General features: G+C 39.2%; 1 protein-coding gene across 1 annotated transcript in view; it reads left to right on the top strand.

Moving 5' to 3' along the window:
• Positions 1-14,245, top strand: part of FANCL (FA complementation group L) — a 77,461-nt gene that overhangs the window by 9,926 nt on the left and 53,290 nt on the right. Inside the window, exons 2-4 of the mRNA XM_049870150.1 lie at positions 4,005-4,063; positions 6,992-7,052; positions 13,696-13,752. Coding sequence (XP_049726107.1) covers positions 4,005-4,063; positions 6,992-7,052; positions 13,696-13,752 — 177 coding nt within the window. The remainder of the gene's footprint in view (positions 1-4,004; positions 4,064-6,991; positions 7,053-13,695; positions 13,753-14,245) is intronic.

The following is a 14,245-nucleotide window of genomic DNA, read 5'->3' on the forward strand; positions in this document are numbered from 1 at the left end:
GGTTTGAAACTCTTAAGTTTGTGGTTAGTACTTATCATGGATTGAATTGTGTCTCCCCCAAAAACATGTGTATCAGTTTGGCTAGGCCATGATACCCAGTGTGTGATTGTCCACCATTTTTTCATCTGATATGATTTTTCTATATGTGTTATAAATCCTGTATGATATTAATGAGATGAGATTAGAGGCAGTTATGTTAATGAGGCAGGACTCAATCTGCAAGATTAGATTGTGTCTTAAGCCAATCTCTTTTGAGATATAAAAGAGAGAAGTGAGCAGAGAGACATGGAGACCTCATACCACCAAGAAAGCAGTGCCGGGAATAGAGCGCGTCCCTTGGACTCGGGGTCCCTGTGTCTGAGAAGCTCCTAGTCCAGGGGAAAATTCACGAGAAGGACCTTCCTCTGGAACCAACAGAGAGAGAAAGCTTCCCCTGGAGCTGACACCCTGAATTTGGACTTGTAGCCTACTAGACTGTGAGAGAATAAATGTCTCTTTGTTAAAGCCATCTGCTTGTGTTACTTCTTTATAGCATCACTAGATGACTAAGACAGTAGTCAAGTACTGAACCATTTGCAGCACAGAGACTTCTGGTTTCTTCATAGGCATGCACTAATTGGTACTTTGCTGAAGATTCTTTTTGAGGAACCCCCTGAAGTTCTCTGGAACTTTCTGTCTGTGTACAACTCTGTCCTCTTCATATTCTACCTTGTGAATTCTACATGTTTTGGCATTCTTCAGTTCTTAACCTGTGTCTTCTCAACTCAAGGAGAAGGCCAGGTTCTGTTTTTGTTCCCATCTCTGACCTCTTGTTGGAAACTCTCCAGGCAGGAAGGCTGGACGATTGCAGAGGTTTTGCCATTTATTTCCCTTCTTTCAAGGATTGCTGTCATGTACCGCCTGTTGCTCAGTGTCTGAAAATCATTATTTCATTTATTACATCCAGTTTTTTAGTTGTTTAAGGCAAGAGAGCAAATCCTGTCCCTGTTACTCCATCATAGCTAGAAATGGACATTCCCCTTCAGTTCTTAAAAAATTCTATTCCGTTGTTGCTTTGTTCTTCATGCTGCTTTGGGCCACCTGGTGCCAATCTTATTCTGTTGCCCATGTAAGTTATTGGTATTTTTTCCTAAAGAATCTGGATTTTCCCTTTATTTTTAGTCTCTTTATGGAAATGTGTCTCAGAGTAGATTGTCACAAGTCAATTTTCTCATGTGTCCAGTTCATTCATTTTAGTATGTGATTTCCAGAAAATGTTCTTGGATTATAATTTTAAATATTTATTATTTTCTACTATCTTGTTTTTCTTTTTAGGGGTCCCAATTATATGTATGTTGGATTTTCTCTGCATGTGTTCTATTTCAGCCACTTTTCTATGACCATCTTAAATTTTTCTCTTATTTTCTCATTTGGTAATTGTCTCGCTTTTTCTTTATCAATTTTTTATTTGACTGTATTCATCCTTCAGTAGTTCTTAATTTAATCTTCCATTTCTAATATTATTTTACCTTTCTTTTTTTCATTTCTTCCTGAGTTCAGTCAACTCATTTCTTGCTGTGTGTGTGTCTATTACAATTTCTGGTATTCATTTTTGAGTGTCTGAGTTTGGGTACAAATGCTCACTTAGTGAAATTTAATTCAGTATTATAATTTGCTTATGCTTCGTGGTTTTTGTTGGCATGGGAGATTGCCATCACCTGAAACGTTTTTATTCTCATTTTCTGCTTTCCTGTCAGAGTAGGTTTACATTGATAAAGGTGCTATCTTTGCATTTGTGAACAGTTTAGGTGTTTCAGTAGTTTATAAAATTTCTGGTTCATGAACACCCTCTTCTGTCAGTGAAGAAAAGTACAGTTTATTTAATGGATGGTTTTCTCGGAGGTTCTGGAGGAAGGAGTTGTATATTTTTCTTTTGTGTTATGTAAGATCCTGAATTTCCCACCCTTACTTTTTTCCCCCTACAACCCAGTCTCCAGATGGCGTCTCTGCCTTTCTTTTTACCATCTTCTACCTCTGTCCTATAGGGTCGCTATGAGTTGGAATTGACTCGACGGCACTGGGTTACCCCTAAAGTGTTGCCTTTCCAAGACTGCCCTCTTAAATTCTGTGCTTACGTTAAGTTCCCTCCATATTGTTGGTGCTCTGTCTCTCAGGACTCTTCGCTATTATTTTGTGCTTAGTTCAACCCCTTTTTCACTTCCATGCATTTTTTTTTTCTGGATCTCCTAGCTCTGTAAACAGGCTTTCTGTGGGAGCCCCAGAGTGGGCTCTACTGGGAAGTGGTTTTTATTTTTCTCCCTACAGGTTATTTGAAGTTTAAAGCATTCTCTGTTTCTTGTTTTGCTGAAGACATGGGGTTTTGGGGTCTTATTTGCCGTTAGGAGCCCTGGTGCTGCATTGGTTAAGAGCTCGCCTGCTAACCAAAAGGTCAGCAGTTCGAATCCACCAGCCACTCCTTGGAAACCCTGTGGGGAAGTTCTAAAGGGTTGCGATGAGTCGGAATCGACTTGACAGCAATGGGATCACAGGGTTCGCTGTTGATGTTGATGTATATAGGTTTTTTGGAGATAGTGTGGAGAGATAAGGTTTAGGCAATGTTGGTACTTATGTTCCCTATGACCTTAAAAATTTACTTCTTGAGAACTATTAATAGTTTTCATATACTTGAGTTAAAAAAACCTAATTTTGAACATTTTCTTGACTCAGAAAAGGATCGTGGCATATGACATGGCATTTGACCTTTTAAAATGGCTGAAATTTGCAAATAAGGGACTTTGGAATCTTACTGTATCAGATAACAGCACAAACTTCTAAGTAGGATAGTTTTACTGTTTTTCATGTAAATTTTGAATTCCAGATTGTTCTTACACCAAGTGTGCAATGTCTGTAAAGTTAGGTTAAAGTTACTATATAATACCTTTTAGTGCTTTAATGAAATAGTGAATTATTGTTACTTGACCTTTTGAAAAGGTCAGTAGTACATTTTGTTTCATTTTTTTTAAAGGACATTTAAATGTAATGAAAGTCAGAGACGGTAATATTACCATGAAAGTAAAGGTTATGGGGTACATTTAATTGTGTTCCTCTATTTTTGAAACTGCTTTGAGATAGACTGTGCTAAAATTCCACGTGGTAATTGTTTTTCAAGAATTTTATTACTCTCTTTCATTTTATACTGTTGGAGTAAAAGATTATATTTCTGTTTGTCTTTTTCTGCTTACCTTTGCTCAAATTTCATGTGTATTATCCTGTTTAAGGTACAAAGTTTAAACTGCTTATGTATTCAGTTTCCCAAGAAATAAAACTGAACATGTTTCTCAGACAATCGTTCTTCTTTTCCTTGGAAGAATGCTTGATTAAAATTTTAGGATATTCAAATTTATCGCTAGTAAATCTACAAATTAGAATAAATAACTTAATATGTTAGTATTTTATTTATTAAAGGTCCACAAGTGTGGGAGAATGATATATACTCTGATTTAGAAAAATATTTCTGTATGTTTAGATTGTACAGCTAAATATGTTACTGTTAAAATTGAGAAAGTAAATTGAAAATACAAAGCCTGTAATGTATTATATGCTCTTATGGTATAGTTTTTGTCTTTCATATTCAAAGCAATTTGAAGGAATTTCCTTTTTCATAAATTTATTTCATAAGAAATAACATTTACTTTTTCTTATGTCTACCTTAACAATTTCTCATATTTCTTGTGTCTATGTGAGTGACTTTCCCTTAAAAAACAAAGACCGCTCTTAGAAACTGTTTCTATTTCCCAATAATTATAAAGTTTCTGATCTATAGTTTTGACTTATTTTCCCTCAAATGTAATACTTTGTTGCTTGTATCTTAAGAAGTATAAAGCTGTGGATAAAATTGATACCTTTTAGAAAATAAGAGAAAAATTATTACCTTTTCTATGTAAGTCCATGTTTAACTTACTTCTTTTAGCACTAAGTGAGAGATGAAACTTCCAAATTTGAGTAAACCTCAATATTTTCCACAGGGAAGAGACTTCCACCTTAAAATATTGTTGCCTGAAGATTTGCAGATGAAGAATGCAAGGTGAGGTGGCCATATGTGTGTGTCTCAGTGGGGTCAGTAGTCAACTGGGGAGGCACATATCCCAGTGACTAGGACTTTTTGCTTAAAATGCATTTCAGTCATTCAACCAGAAACATTTTTTATTTTTCCCAATCAATATGGCATTAGTAAGTGATTTTCCCTTGTGTGGACATCCTTTTCAGGGTAACACATTAGTTCTGTGATTTTTTGTTTAATCATTTAAACCAGTAAACAGCAGTTGTGTGTACGTCCCTAACACGTACTGAACAGGGGTATAAAGGGAGAATACAAAGAGATTTGAAAACTTCTTTTCCAGTTTTTTCCCAGTATTTATATGTATATTCAATCTGTGGAGCCCTGGTGGCCCACTGGTTAAGAGCTTGGCTGCTAACCAGATGGTTGGCAGTTCGAAGCTACCAGTGGTTCCTTGGAAATACCATGGGGCAGTTCTACTCTGTCCCGTAGGGCTGCCGTGAGTCAGAATCGACTCCACAACAACGGATTTACAGACACAGAGAGACACACACGTATAGGAAGACGCCATGAGGTGACACAGCAGGTGTATCTCTGAGCATTAAGGAATATCAAGGATTGCCAACAGTCACCACAGACTAGAAGCGAGGCCCACAGAGTTAACGTGGCTGAGACCTCATTTGGACTTTCAGCCTCCAGAGCTGTGAGAAAGTACATTTCTGTGCCTTAAGCCATCGACTTTGTGGTATTTTGTTATGCTAGCCCTGGAGACTAAGGCAGTGATGGATGACAAAGGGGAAGGGAGACTGTTTTCAGTCACATTGGGTATGAAATATTGAGGGGGAGCTATTTAGTAGGTGTTATTGGTCTGTTGGTCTGCAACTGAATTGTGAGGTACATGTAGATGTATGTAGGGATGCAGGTAGAAGTCATAGCAGGTATGGAATCTGGGGCTGTGAGGACAGCTAGACTTCCCAGAGCCTGTATGTATGGGGTGAAAAGAGAAGGCCCTGAGGGCAGATTGACATTGAAAGGGCTGATAAAGAGGAAGTTAGAAGGAGGCTTAGGATTGACTAGAAAAATAAGAGGACAGTTTGGAGAATAATGTCTCTAAGGCCAAGTTAAGAGAGAGGTAAGGAGGGAATCCACCACCTGTCTGTCTGTTGTACTGTGGTGGCTTGCATGCCACTATGCTGGGAGCTAAGCCACTGGTGTTTCAAATGCCAGCAGGGTCACACATGTGGACGGGTTTCAGTGGAGCTTTCAGACTAAGACAGACTAGAAAGAAAGGCTTGGTGATCTTCTTCCAAAAATTAGCCATCGAAAACCTTACGGATCACAACAGAACACTGTCCGACTTGTTTGCTTTTAACACATCATCAGAAGGGGTCCATCGCTGGAGACATCATGTTTGGTGATGCTGTAGATGCCATGTTTGATGAAGTAGAGGCCAACCAGGGTGAGGGAGATCCTGAGCGAGATGGATTGGCACAATAGTGGTAATGATGGACTTGAGCGTGCCGGTAATAATGAGGCAGGAACGGGCTACGTTCTGTTTTGTTGTATGTAAGGTTGCCACAAGTGAGAGTTGACTTGGCAGCAGCTCTCTGTTTCTCTGTCCGTCTGTCTAGCTAAGGAGGGGATGGTTGATGTTGCTGAGTGTTGCAGAGGGATTCATGTTATGAATAGTCTTGGTGCAGTGACAAAAGCCAGGTTGTGCTGGGTTTTGGTGTGGGTGAGTGGGTAGTGAGGAAATGGAAATAGTAAACATTCCTTTGAAGAGAAGGAATAGCCAGAGAAGGGTATGCAGTCAAGAACTACAACCCAAACCCATTGCCGTCGAATCAATTCCAACTCATAGTGATCCTATAGGACAGAGTAGAACTGCTCCACAGGGCTTCCAAGGAGAGGTTGGTGGATTCGAACTGCCGACCTTTTGGCTAACAGTCGAGCTCTTAACTACTGTGCCACCAGGGCTTCGGGGTCAAGAAAGAGTTATAATAATGTTTTTTTTTAAGATGAGAAATAAGATACTGAAGCAAGTCAGTTTGTTAAGGAGAAAAAAAATTAGCAGAAGAGGAGAGGTTGAGGATACCACAGGAAAGGTGTAATCAGTGAATCAAAGTAACCGAGCTGGTGGCAAGCGATGGAAAGCATCTTTGGAGGGCGCCACCCATGGGTGGTGCTCTGCCAGTAAGAGTGGAGACAGGGATGGAACTGGGGGGATAGCAGACCAAGAATGGAGAGAGTAATGATGGCTTGAAAAGACCACATTGGGGAAAACTCAGAGAGGTTCCACCAGAGAGAAACGTACCACAGGTGTCTTGGAAGACAGGTCTGGCGATCTGCTTCGGAAAGGTCATGGTTTTGAAAACCCTATGGAGCCTGCTGTTGCGCACACATGGGCTTGCCATGAGTCAGCATCAACTCCGCAACAACCAGTGGCAACTCTGTAGGAGAGTTACTTTAGCAATGCTGAGTGCACAGCAGAGGTGAGCGGATAGATGGATGAACTTATCCTGCCGACGTAATTATATGTATCCTTTTAGTTAAATTAATCTGGAATTTGAAGAAGATTGTATTGCTACGTCTGCTTTTTCATACACAAATTCCATATATTAGGATCAAAATGTTGGTTTTATTTAACCTTCTTTGGGAGAGCATCTGGTTCAGTAGAAAATATATTTATTACCCTGGATATGTTAAAGTTAAAAAAAGATGTATTTTTTTTGCATGTCATTTACTGATTGCAGTTATTTATATTTTGAAATAAAATTAGTACTGACAGTTTGAAGACAAGACTTTCAACAGTATCAGTGGTAAAAATTTTATTAACTTGTCAGAATTAGGTTTATGTCATTCTTTTGTATATATGTGCGTGTTGCGTTAGCATACAAATAAGTTTTTTTCCTTTTAATTCTGAACAGTGAACAATTTTTCCCGTTAAAATTTTAGATTACTGTGTAGTTGGCAGCTGAAAACAATACTGAATGGATACCATCAAATCGTACAACAGGTAAGTCCTTTAAAAGCTTTATGTTTTAAGTGTGGATGAAAGCTTTATGTTTTAAGTGCCCATTCAGTTTGCAGGATATGGAAGCAAACTAGTTTAATGTTACCATGGTGTGTTTCATGGTATTCATACGTTATATAAAATATTCCTCCCTCCGAATTCTCAGCAGGTCTCCGGGAAACTTTTCTGTTGAAGGTGATTTCCGTTCTTCATACTTTACGTTCTTCAAACCCATTCACCCTTATCCACGTCCATCACTTGAGTGATTTATCTGCTGAGACTGAATAGTGGTGGTAGGAAAACATCCTGTGGACCTCTTTAGGAGTTACAGGATATCTGTAGCAAAAACGGGATTGGCGCTCCAGATTAGCAACACAAAAAGGAGTGGTGGAAATCACCCGGGATCACGTGTGCTTGTGTAATGAGAGCCGTCGTAAGGCCAGTGTAAGTGACATACAGGCAGAATTCATTTATCCTTAACTTTTAGGTTCCTTTACCTGAAAATTGCCTGTAAAGATTAGAGAATCTTAAAAAAAAAAAAGTCACTCTTACTAAAACAATGGAAAGTAACGAAATGCCTCTTGTAGAAAATAAATGTTAGCAGAACTGCATTTCTTTTGATGCTTTAGTCATTCTGGTGTTTTCCCAGATTTCTTATTTTTCCTCCATCTTAAGTCAGGTTATTGTCTGTAGTAGCTGACAGTGACAGTCACTCTCACATACAGCGTTACTGAACCAGGAGATAAACAATTTGATTTGTAGAATGTATGCTGTCGTCACGTCACTGCCAGTACAATTATAGCAGTTTTTTTTTTTTAATTTATTGTTTAAAGCTCAAGTTAATTTCTCATACAAAAATTTATACACATATTATTATGTGACCCTAGTTGCAGCCCCTATAATGTGACAGCACACTCTGCCTTTCCACCCTGGGTTTCCTATGTCCATTCAACCAGCTCCCGTCTCTCTCTGCCTTCTCATCCCTCCAGACAGGAACCGCCAATTTAGTCTCATGTAACTGCTTGAACTAAGAACACACTCTTTGCAAGTATTATTTTATGTTTTATAGTCCAGTCTAATCTTTATCTGAAGAGTTGGCTTCAGGAATGGTTTTGGTTCTGGGTTAACAGAGATTATGGGGGCCATGTCTCCTGGGGTTCCTCCAGTCTCAGTCAGATTCTTAAGTCTGGTCTTTTTACGTGAATTTGAGTTCTTCACCCCACTTTTCTTCTGCTCTGTCGGGGACTCTCTTTTGTGTTCCCTGTCAAGGCAGTCATTGACGGTAGCCAGGCACCGTCTAGTTCTTTTGGTCTCAGGCTGATGGAGTCTCTGGTTTATGTGACCCTTCGTCTCTTGGGCTAATATATTTGTTGCGTCTTTGGTGTTCTTCATTCTCCTTTGCTCCAGGTAGGCTGGGACCAGTTGATGCATTTCAACTGGCCGCTCACAAGCTTTTAAGACCCCAGATGCCCCTCACCAAAGTGGAATGCGGAACATTTTCTTAATAAACCTTGTTATGCCAGTTGACCTAGATGTTCCCTGAAACTGTGGTCCCGAGACCTCAGCCCCTGCTACTCTGTCCCTCAAAGGGTTTGCTTGTGTTCAGGAAACTTCTTAGCTTTTAGTTTAGTCCAGTTGTACTGACTTCCCCTGTATTAATTACAGCAGTTTTTTAAGGGGATGATTAAATTATTTCTCTCTGTCTTTTCCCCCTACCCCCACTGTGACTGATAATATTGTATACTAAAGTTTAAGAAATGAATCTATTGAGATACTTAAATAGCCTGAACAAAACTTGTTAAAAAAGAGCTAAGTATAATAGTAAGATCTGTAACTGTTTCTCTCAACCAATTTGTCAAGAGGGTTCTTAGAAAAAGTCCTATTCACTTATATATGTCCCCCTGCCCCCAGCTGGTCAGGTATTGAGAACCCAGAATTAATTTGAGTTTTTTTTTTTTAACAGTTTCTACATGTATGGTTTAGTGACATCAGTTACATTCTTCCAGTTGTGCAGCCATTCTCCCCCTCCTTTTCTGAGTTGATCCTCCCCCATTAACATAAATTCACTGCCCCCTAAGGTTCCTGTCTAATCTTTCACATTGCTGTTGTCTATTTGTCCCATATAGATAGTTCTTAAATGAGCATGATGTTCAAGGCATACCTTTTTTTATTAGTGAAGCTAAACTATTGTTTGGTTTTAGGAAGACTTCAGGGATATTTTTGGTTTAAGGTTTAAAGATTATCAAGGCAATAATTTCAGGAGTTCATCCAACCTTCATGGCTCCAGGAAGTCTGGAGTCTATGAGAATTTGAAATTCTCTCCTGTATTTTCCCTCCTTTGATCAGGATTATTCTATAGAATCTTTGATCAAAATGTTCGGTAACGATACCTGGGCACCATCCAGTCCTTCTAGCCTCTTGACAGAGGAGGCAGTTGTTCATGGAGGCAGTTAGCCACACATTCCGTATCCTCCTCGTATTCCTGAGGGTCCTTCTTCCTCTGTTGCTCCAGGCGAGTAGAGACCAATTGTCGTGCCTTGGATGGCCGCTTGTAAGCTTTTAAGACCCCAGGGCACTATGCAACGAACTAGGAGGTAGAACAGAAGCACTAAACATGCTGTCAGGCCAATTAACGAGATGTCCCATGGAACCATGACCCTAAACCTCCAAACCAAGAAACCAAATTCCATGAGGTTTTCGGTTGTACATAAGCAGCCTCAGCAGCTACTTTTTTTTTTTTTTTGTCGTTGTTATAAATATATCTGTCATAAACTTTTGCAGATTTAACTTTGTACAGGTATACAACTTGTTGATAGCAGTTACAATAATAGTACAACCCTACCCTTAATCAGTGTGATATTGCCATCACCAGTTATTCCTCCTTGTCCCCTCCCTCCCATCCCTGGTAAATGCTAATGGACTTTGTTCTCTGTGCATTTGCCTTTTATCTTTTTATATAAGTGAGATCATACAATATTTGTCCTTAGTGATTGACTTATTTTACTCAGCGTGATATCTGTCAGCTCCGTCCATAGTGTAGCAGGTATCAAGACTTCATCTCTCCTGCTGGCTGAGTAGTATCCCATTGTGTGTATGGACCACATTTTGTTTATCCATTCATCTGTTGATGGGCATTTAGCTTGTTTCCTCCTTTTGGCTATTGCGAATAGTGCTGCAGTGAACATTGGTGTACATGTCTCTTTTTTGAATCCGTGCTTTCAAGTCTTTTGTGTATATACCTAGGAATGGAATTGCTCGGACATATGGTAGTTCTATTTTTAGCTTTTTGAGGAAGCCCTTCCCCCCTTTTTTCCACAATGGCTGTATCATTTTGCATTCCCACCAGCGATGGATAAGGGTTCCAAATTCCCCATATCCTCTCCAACATTTGTTATTTTTAGGGTTTTTGTTTTTAATCTTACCCATCCTAATAGAAGTGAAATGACATCTCATTGTGGTTTTGACTTGCATCTCTGATGGCTAATAACACTGAGCATCTTTTCATGTGTCTGATGACCATCTGAATGTTCTCTTTGGTGAAAAGTCTATTCAAGCCCTTTGCCCAATTTATGACTGGGTTATTTGTTATTCTGTTGTTGTTGAAATTTTGTGTATATTTTGGTTATTAGGTTTTTTTCGTTTATGTGGTTTCCAAAGATACTCTCCCAGTCAGTAGCTTGTCTTTTTACTTTTTTGGTAAAGTCTTTTGATGAACAACAGTTTTTTATTTTTGTGAGGTCTTATTTATTTATTTATTGTGTCTTTTGCTGTTTGTGCTTTTGTTATTAGATAATCCATTGTTAAAAGTTAGGCCTGACAGTGTTGCCCTTGCCTTTCCTCTGAGAATTTTATGGTTTTAGTTTGCAAATTTAGGTCTTTAATCCATTTTGATTTTTTTTTGTTTTTTTGTATGATGTGAGGCATGGATCTTGTTTCGTTTTTCTGCATGTGGGAATCCATTTTTTCAGCGTCATTGATTGAAGAGACTTCTTTCTCCATTGAGTGAACTTATCCCCCTTGTCAACTATCCATTGAGTATAGATACGTGGATTTATTTCTAGACTTTCAGTTCTTTACCCTTGGTTTGTTTTGACTGCTGTAGCTGTATACCCATTGCAGTTGTGTCGATTCCAACTCATGGCGACCCTATACGCCAGAGTAGAACTGACTCATAGGGTTTCCAAGGAGTGGCTTCTGGATTTGAGCTGTATATATATATTTAAAAAAAGTGAAATCTGTTGCTGTCAAGTCGATTTTGACTCATAGTGACCCAATAGGACAGAGTAGAACTGCCCTGCAGGGCTTCTAAGGAGTGGCTTGTGGATTTGAACTGCTGACCTTTCATAGCTCTTAACCACTGTATTTTAAAATCACATAGTGTGAGTCCTCCTACTTTGTTTTTCTCTTTCAACATTACTTTAGCTATTTGGGGTCTCTTGCCATTCCATATAATGTTGAGGATTGAATTTTCCATTTCTGTAAGGAAGGCTGATGGAATTTTGATTTGGGTTGCGTTGAATCTGTAGATTGCTTTGGGTAATATTGACATGTCAACAATATCAAGTCTTCTGATCCATGAACATGGAACTAGTTTGACTCTTTGTTTTATTCAAAAGCCCAGATGAATATTACTGGTCTCTAGCACCACTACCACTACTCCTAGTAATCATTTTTAACTTTAGTAAATATGGCCCAGGGTTCAACATATTTTTTCCTATAATGGACCATTCAGTAAGTATTTCAGGCTTTGCGGATCTGTTGCAACTGCTCAGCTGTGCCCTTGTAGTGCAAAAGCAGCATAGATAATGCATACACCCATGGGCATGGCTGTGTTCAAATAAAACTTTATTTACAAAACCAGTAGTTGGGCTAGATTGTTCTAATGGGCTATTTTTTACTGACCCTTGATATAGTCCATTACCCATCTGTAGGAAACTTAAGAAAAACATTAGATAGAATAAGGGAGAGTCAAAGATTTGTTCTGTAAACATGTTCCTACTCAAAACTGTGTTAAGATGTTATCTTAGTAACCTAGTGCTGGTATGACAAATACAGCAAATGGGTGGCTTTAGCAAATTTATTTTCTCACAGTTTAGGAGGCTAGAAGTCCAAATTCAGGGTGCCGGCTCTTTCTCTCTCTGTTGGCTCTGGAGGACAGTCCTTGTCTCTTCTGAGCTTCTGCTCCTGGGCAGTCTTAATGTGGCTTGACATCACTCTTCCCCTGTCTCTGCTCTGCTCACTTGTTTAATCGCTTATATTTCAAAAGAGATTGACTCAAGATATATCCTGTGCTAATCTAGCATCATCAACATAACCAAGACAGCCCATTCCCAAATGGGATTATAACTACAGGCACAGAATTTGGAATTTACAACACATAATTTTGGGGGACACAATTCAGTCCATAACAGATGTGAGTCTTATGTCTTCATGCATTGCTGGAATATCTTAAATTCTTATTTTTCTCATCTAAAAGAAAGCAAACAGATTCACATATTGACTTTGTTCAGAGCCTTGTGGTATTGGTGCAATATAAAACAAAAAGTAAGAAACGACACAGTGTTTTGATTTCAGGCAGAGAACGATGTAGAGTTCTATCTAAGAAAGAAGACAATGTACAACTTAAGAATTTTCATTGCTTTCTTTTATTCCATGGTTATTTTATCTTGGAATGAAGAATTTAAAGGAAATGGAACTACAATTCTTATATACTCATTCTACTTCAGAAGTTATTTTCCTTTTGCCATCTTAGAACACTTCATATTTTATTGACAGATTGACTTCTTTTGAATTAATATGGGTTAGTAATGAAGGAGCCCTGGTGGCAGCACAGTTAAGTGCTCGGCTGTTGACCGAAAGGTTAGAGTTTCAAAGCCACCCGGTGGCTCTGTGGGAGAAAAATCTTGTCATCTGCTCCCATGAAGATTACAGCCTAGGAAACCCTGTGGGCCAGTTCTGCTATGTCACATGGGGTCGCTATGAGTCCACATCGACTTGACAGCACACAACAATAATGAGGGGACAACGATAACAATTATAGGTTGTCTTTAAGGTCAGGGAAGAATCAAAGTAGTATTGTTGATTGTTGATTAGTATTTGTTAATTCATTGTTCTGCCTAAATTTTTTTTAATTGTATGGATTTTCCTGATTTTTAAATTTTATCATCTTTCCCCTCCCATAGCCTCCCTCCTTCCTTCCCTCCCTCCCTCCCTCCCACCTCCCTCTCTCCTTGTCTTCCTTCCTCCCTCCCTCCCTGCTTTCCTCCTTCCTCCCTCCCTCCCTCTTTCTTCCCTCCCTCTCTCCCTCCCTCCCTTTCTTCCTTCCTTTATTTTTCAATGACGTGGTTTGCTAGATTTGCCAAAGTTGACAGTGAACAGTGTTGAAGGAACAGGAGAGCGTGTGAAGTTTTAACTGACGTACTTATGTAATTCAATATATCTCGCAAAAATAAATTTGAAGGCTCTCAGTGCAATTGGTAAGAGTACTAGGAACGATGACCCGTACTTTAAATATTATACTTTTAAGACATAGTTACAACAAATAATAAGATTTTTTTCGCATTCATGTGGACCTATGTCTTATTTCAACGTGAAGGAAATATTCATTGAACGAGTGAAGTTAACTGGGAATGTTGTTTTGATCTAGAGAATGCAACACTCTCCTGATCTGGTGAGCTTTATGATGGAATTGAAGATGGTTTTGGTAAGCATTTTTTTTTCTGATACTGTTACCATGTTCTGTATGTATTGATTGTTTCCGTAATTCCTTTTAAAACTAACATGACTTGAGTTGAAAACTTCTCAGCTCCCAGTCATTTAATGTTGCGTTTTACTGTGTGCCTACATGTGGATGGAGACCCTGGTGGCATAACGGTTAAGTGCTACAGCTGCTATCCAGAAGTTCAGCAGTTCGAACCCTCCAGGGGCTCCTTGGAAACTATAGGGCAGTTCTACTCTGTCCTATAGGGTTGCTATGAGTTGGAATTGACTTGACGGCAGCGGGTACAGTACGGTACGGTGTACACGTGGGTGGTACTTCACTTGAGTTGCACGAGGGACAGAACGGTAGGTAAGAGCCAGTTTGATTGTGTCGCACTGGGTACATTTCGCACTGATGTTGGGCAGGTGGTGAAGAAGTTAAGTTTATTCCTGGCCTGTCAAAGAATTTAACATCTAAAGAGAGATTAGGTAGTCCC

This window comes from Elephas maximus, chromosome 26, assembly GCF_024166365.1.
Source record: "Elephas maximus indicus isolate mEleMax1 chromosome 26, mEleMax1 primary haplotype, whole genome shotgun sequence".
Lineage (NCBI taxonomy): Eukaryota > Metazoa > Chordata > Mammalia > Proboscidea > Elephantidae > Elephas > Elephas maximus.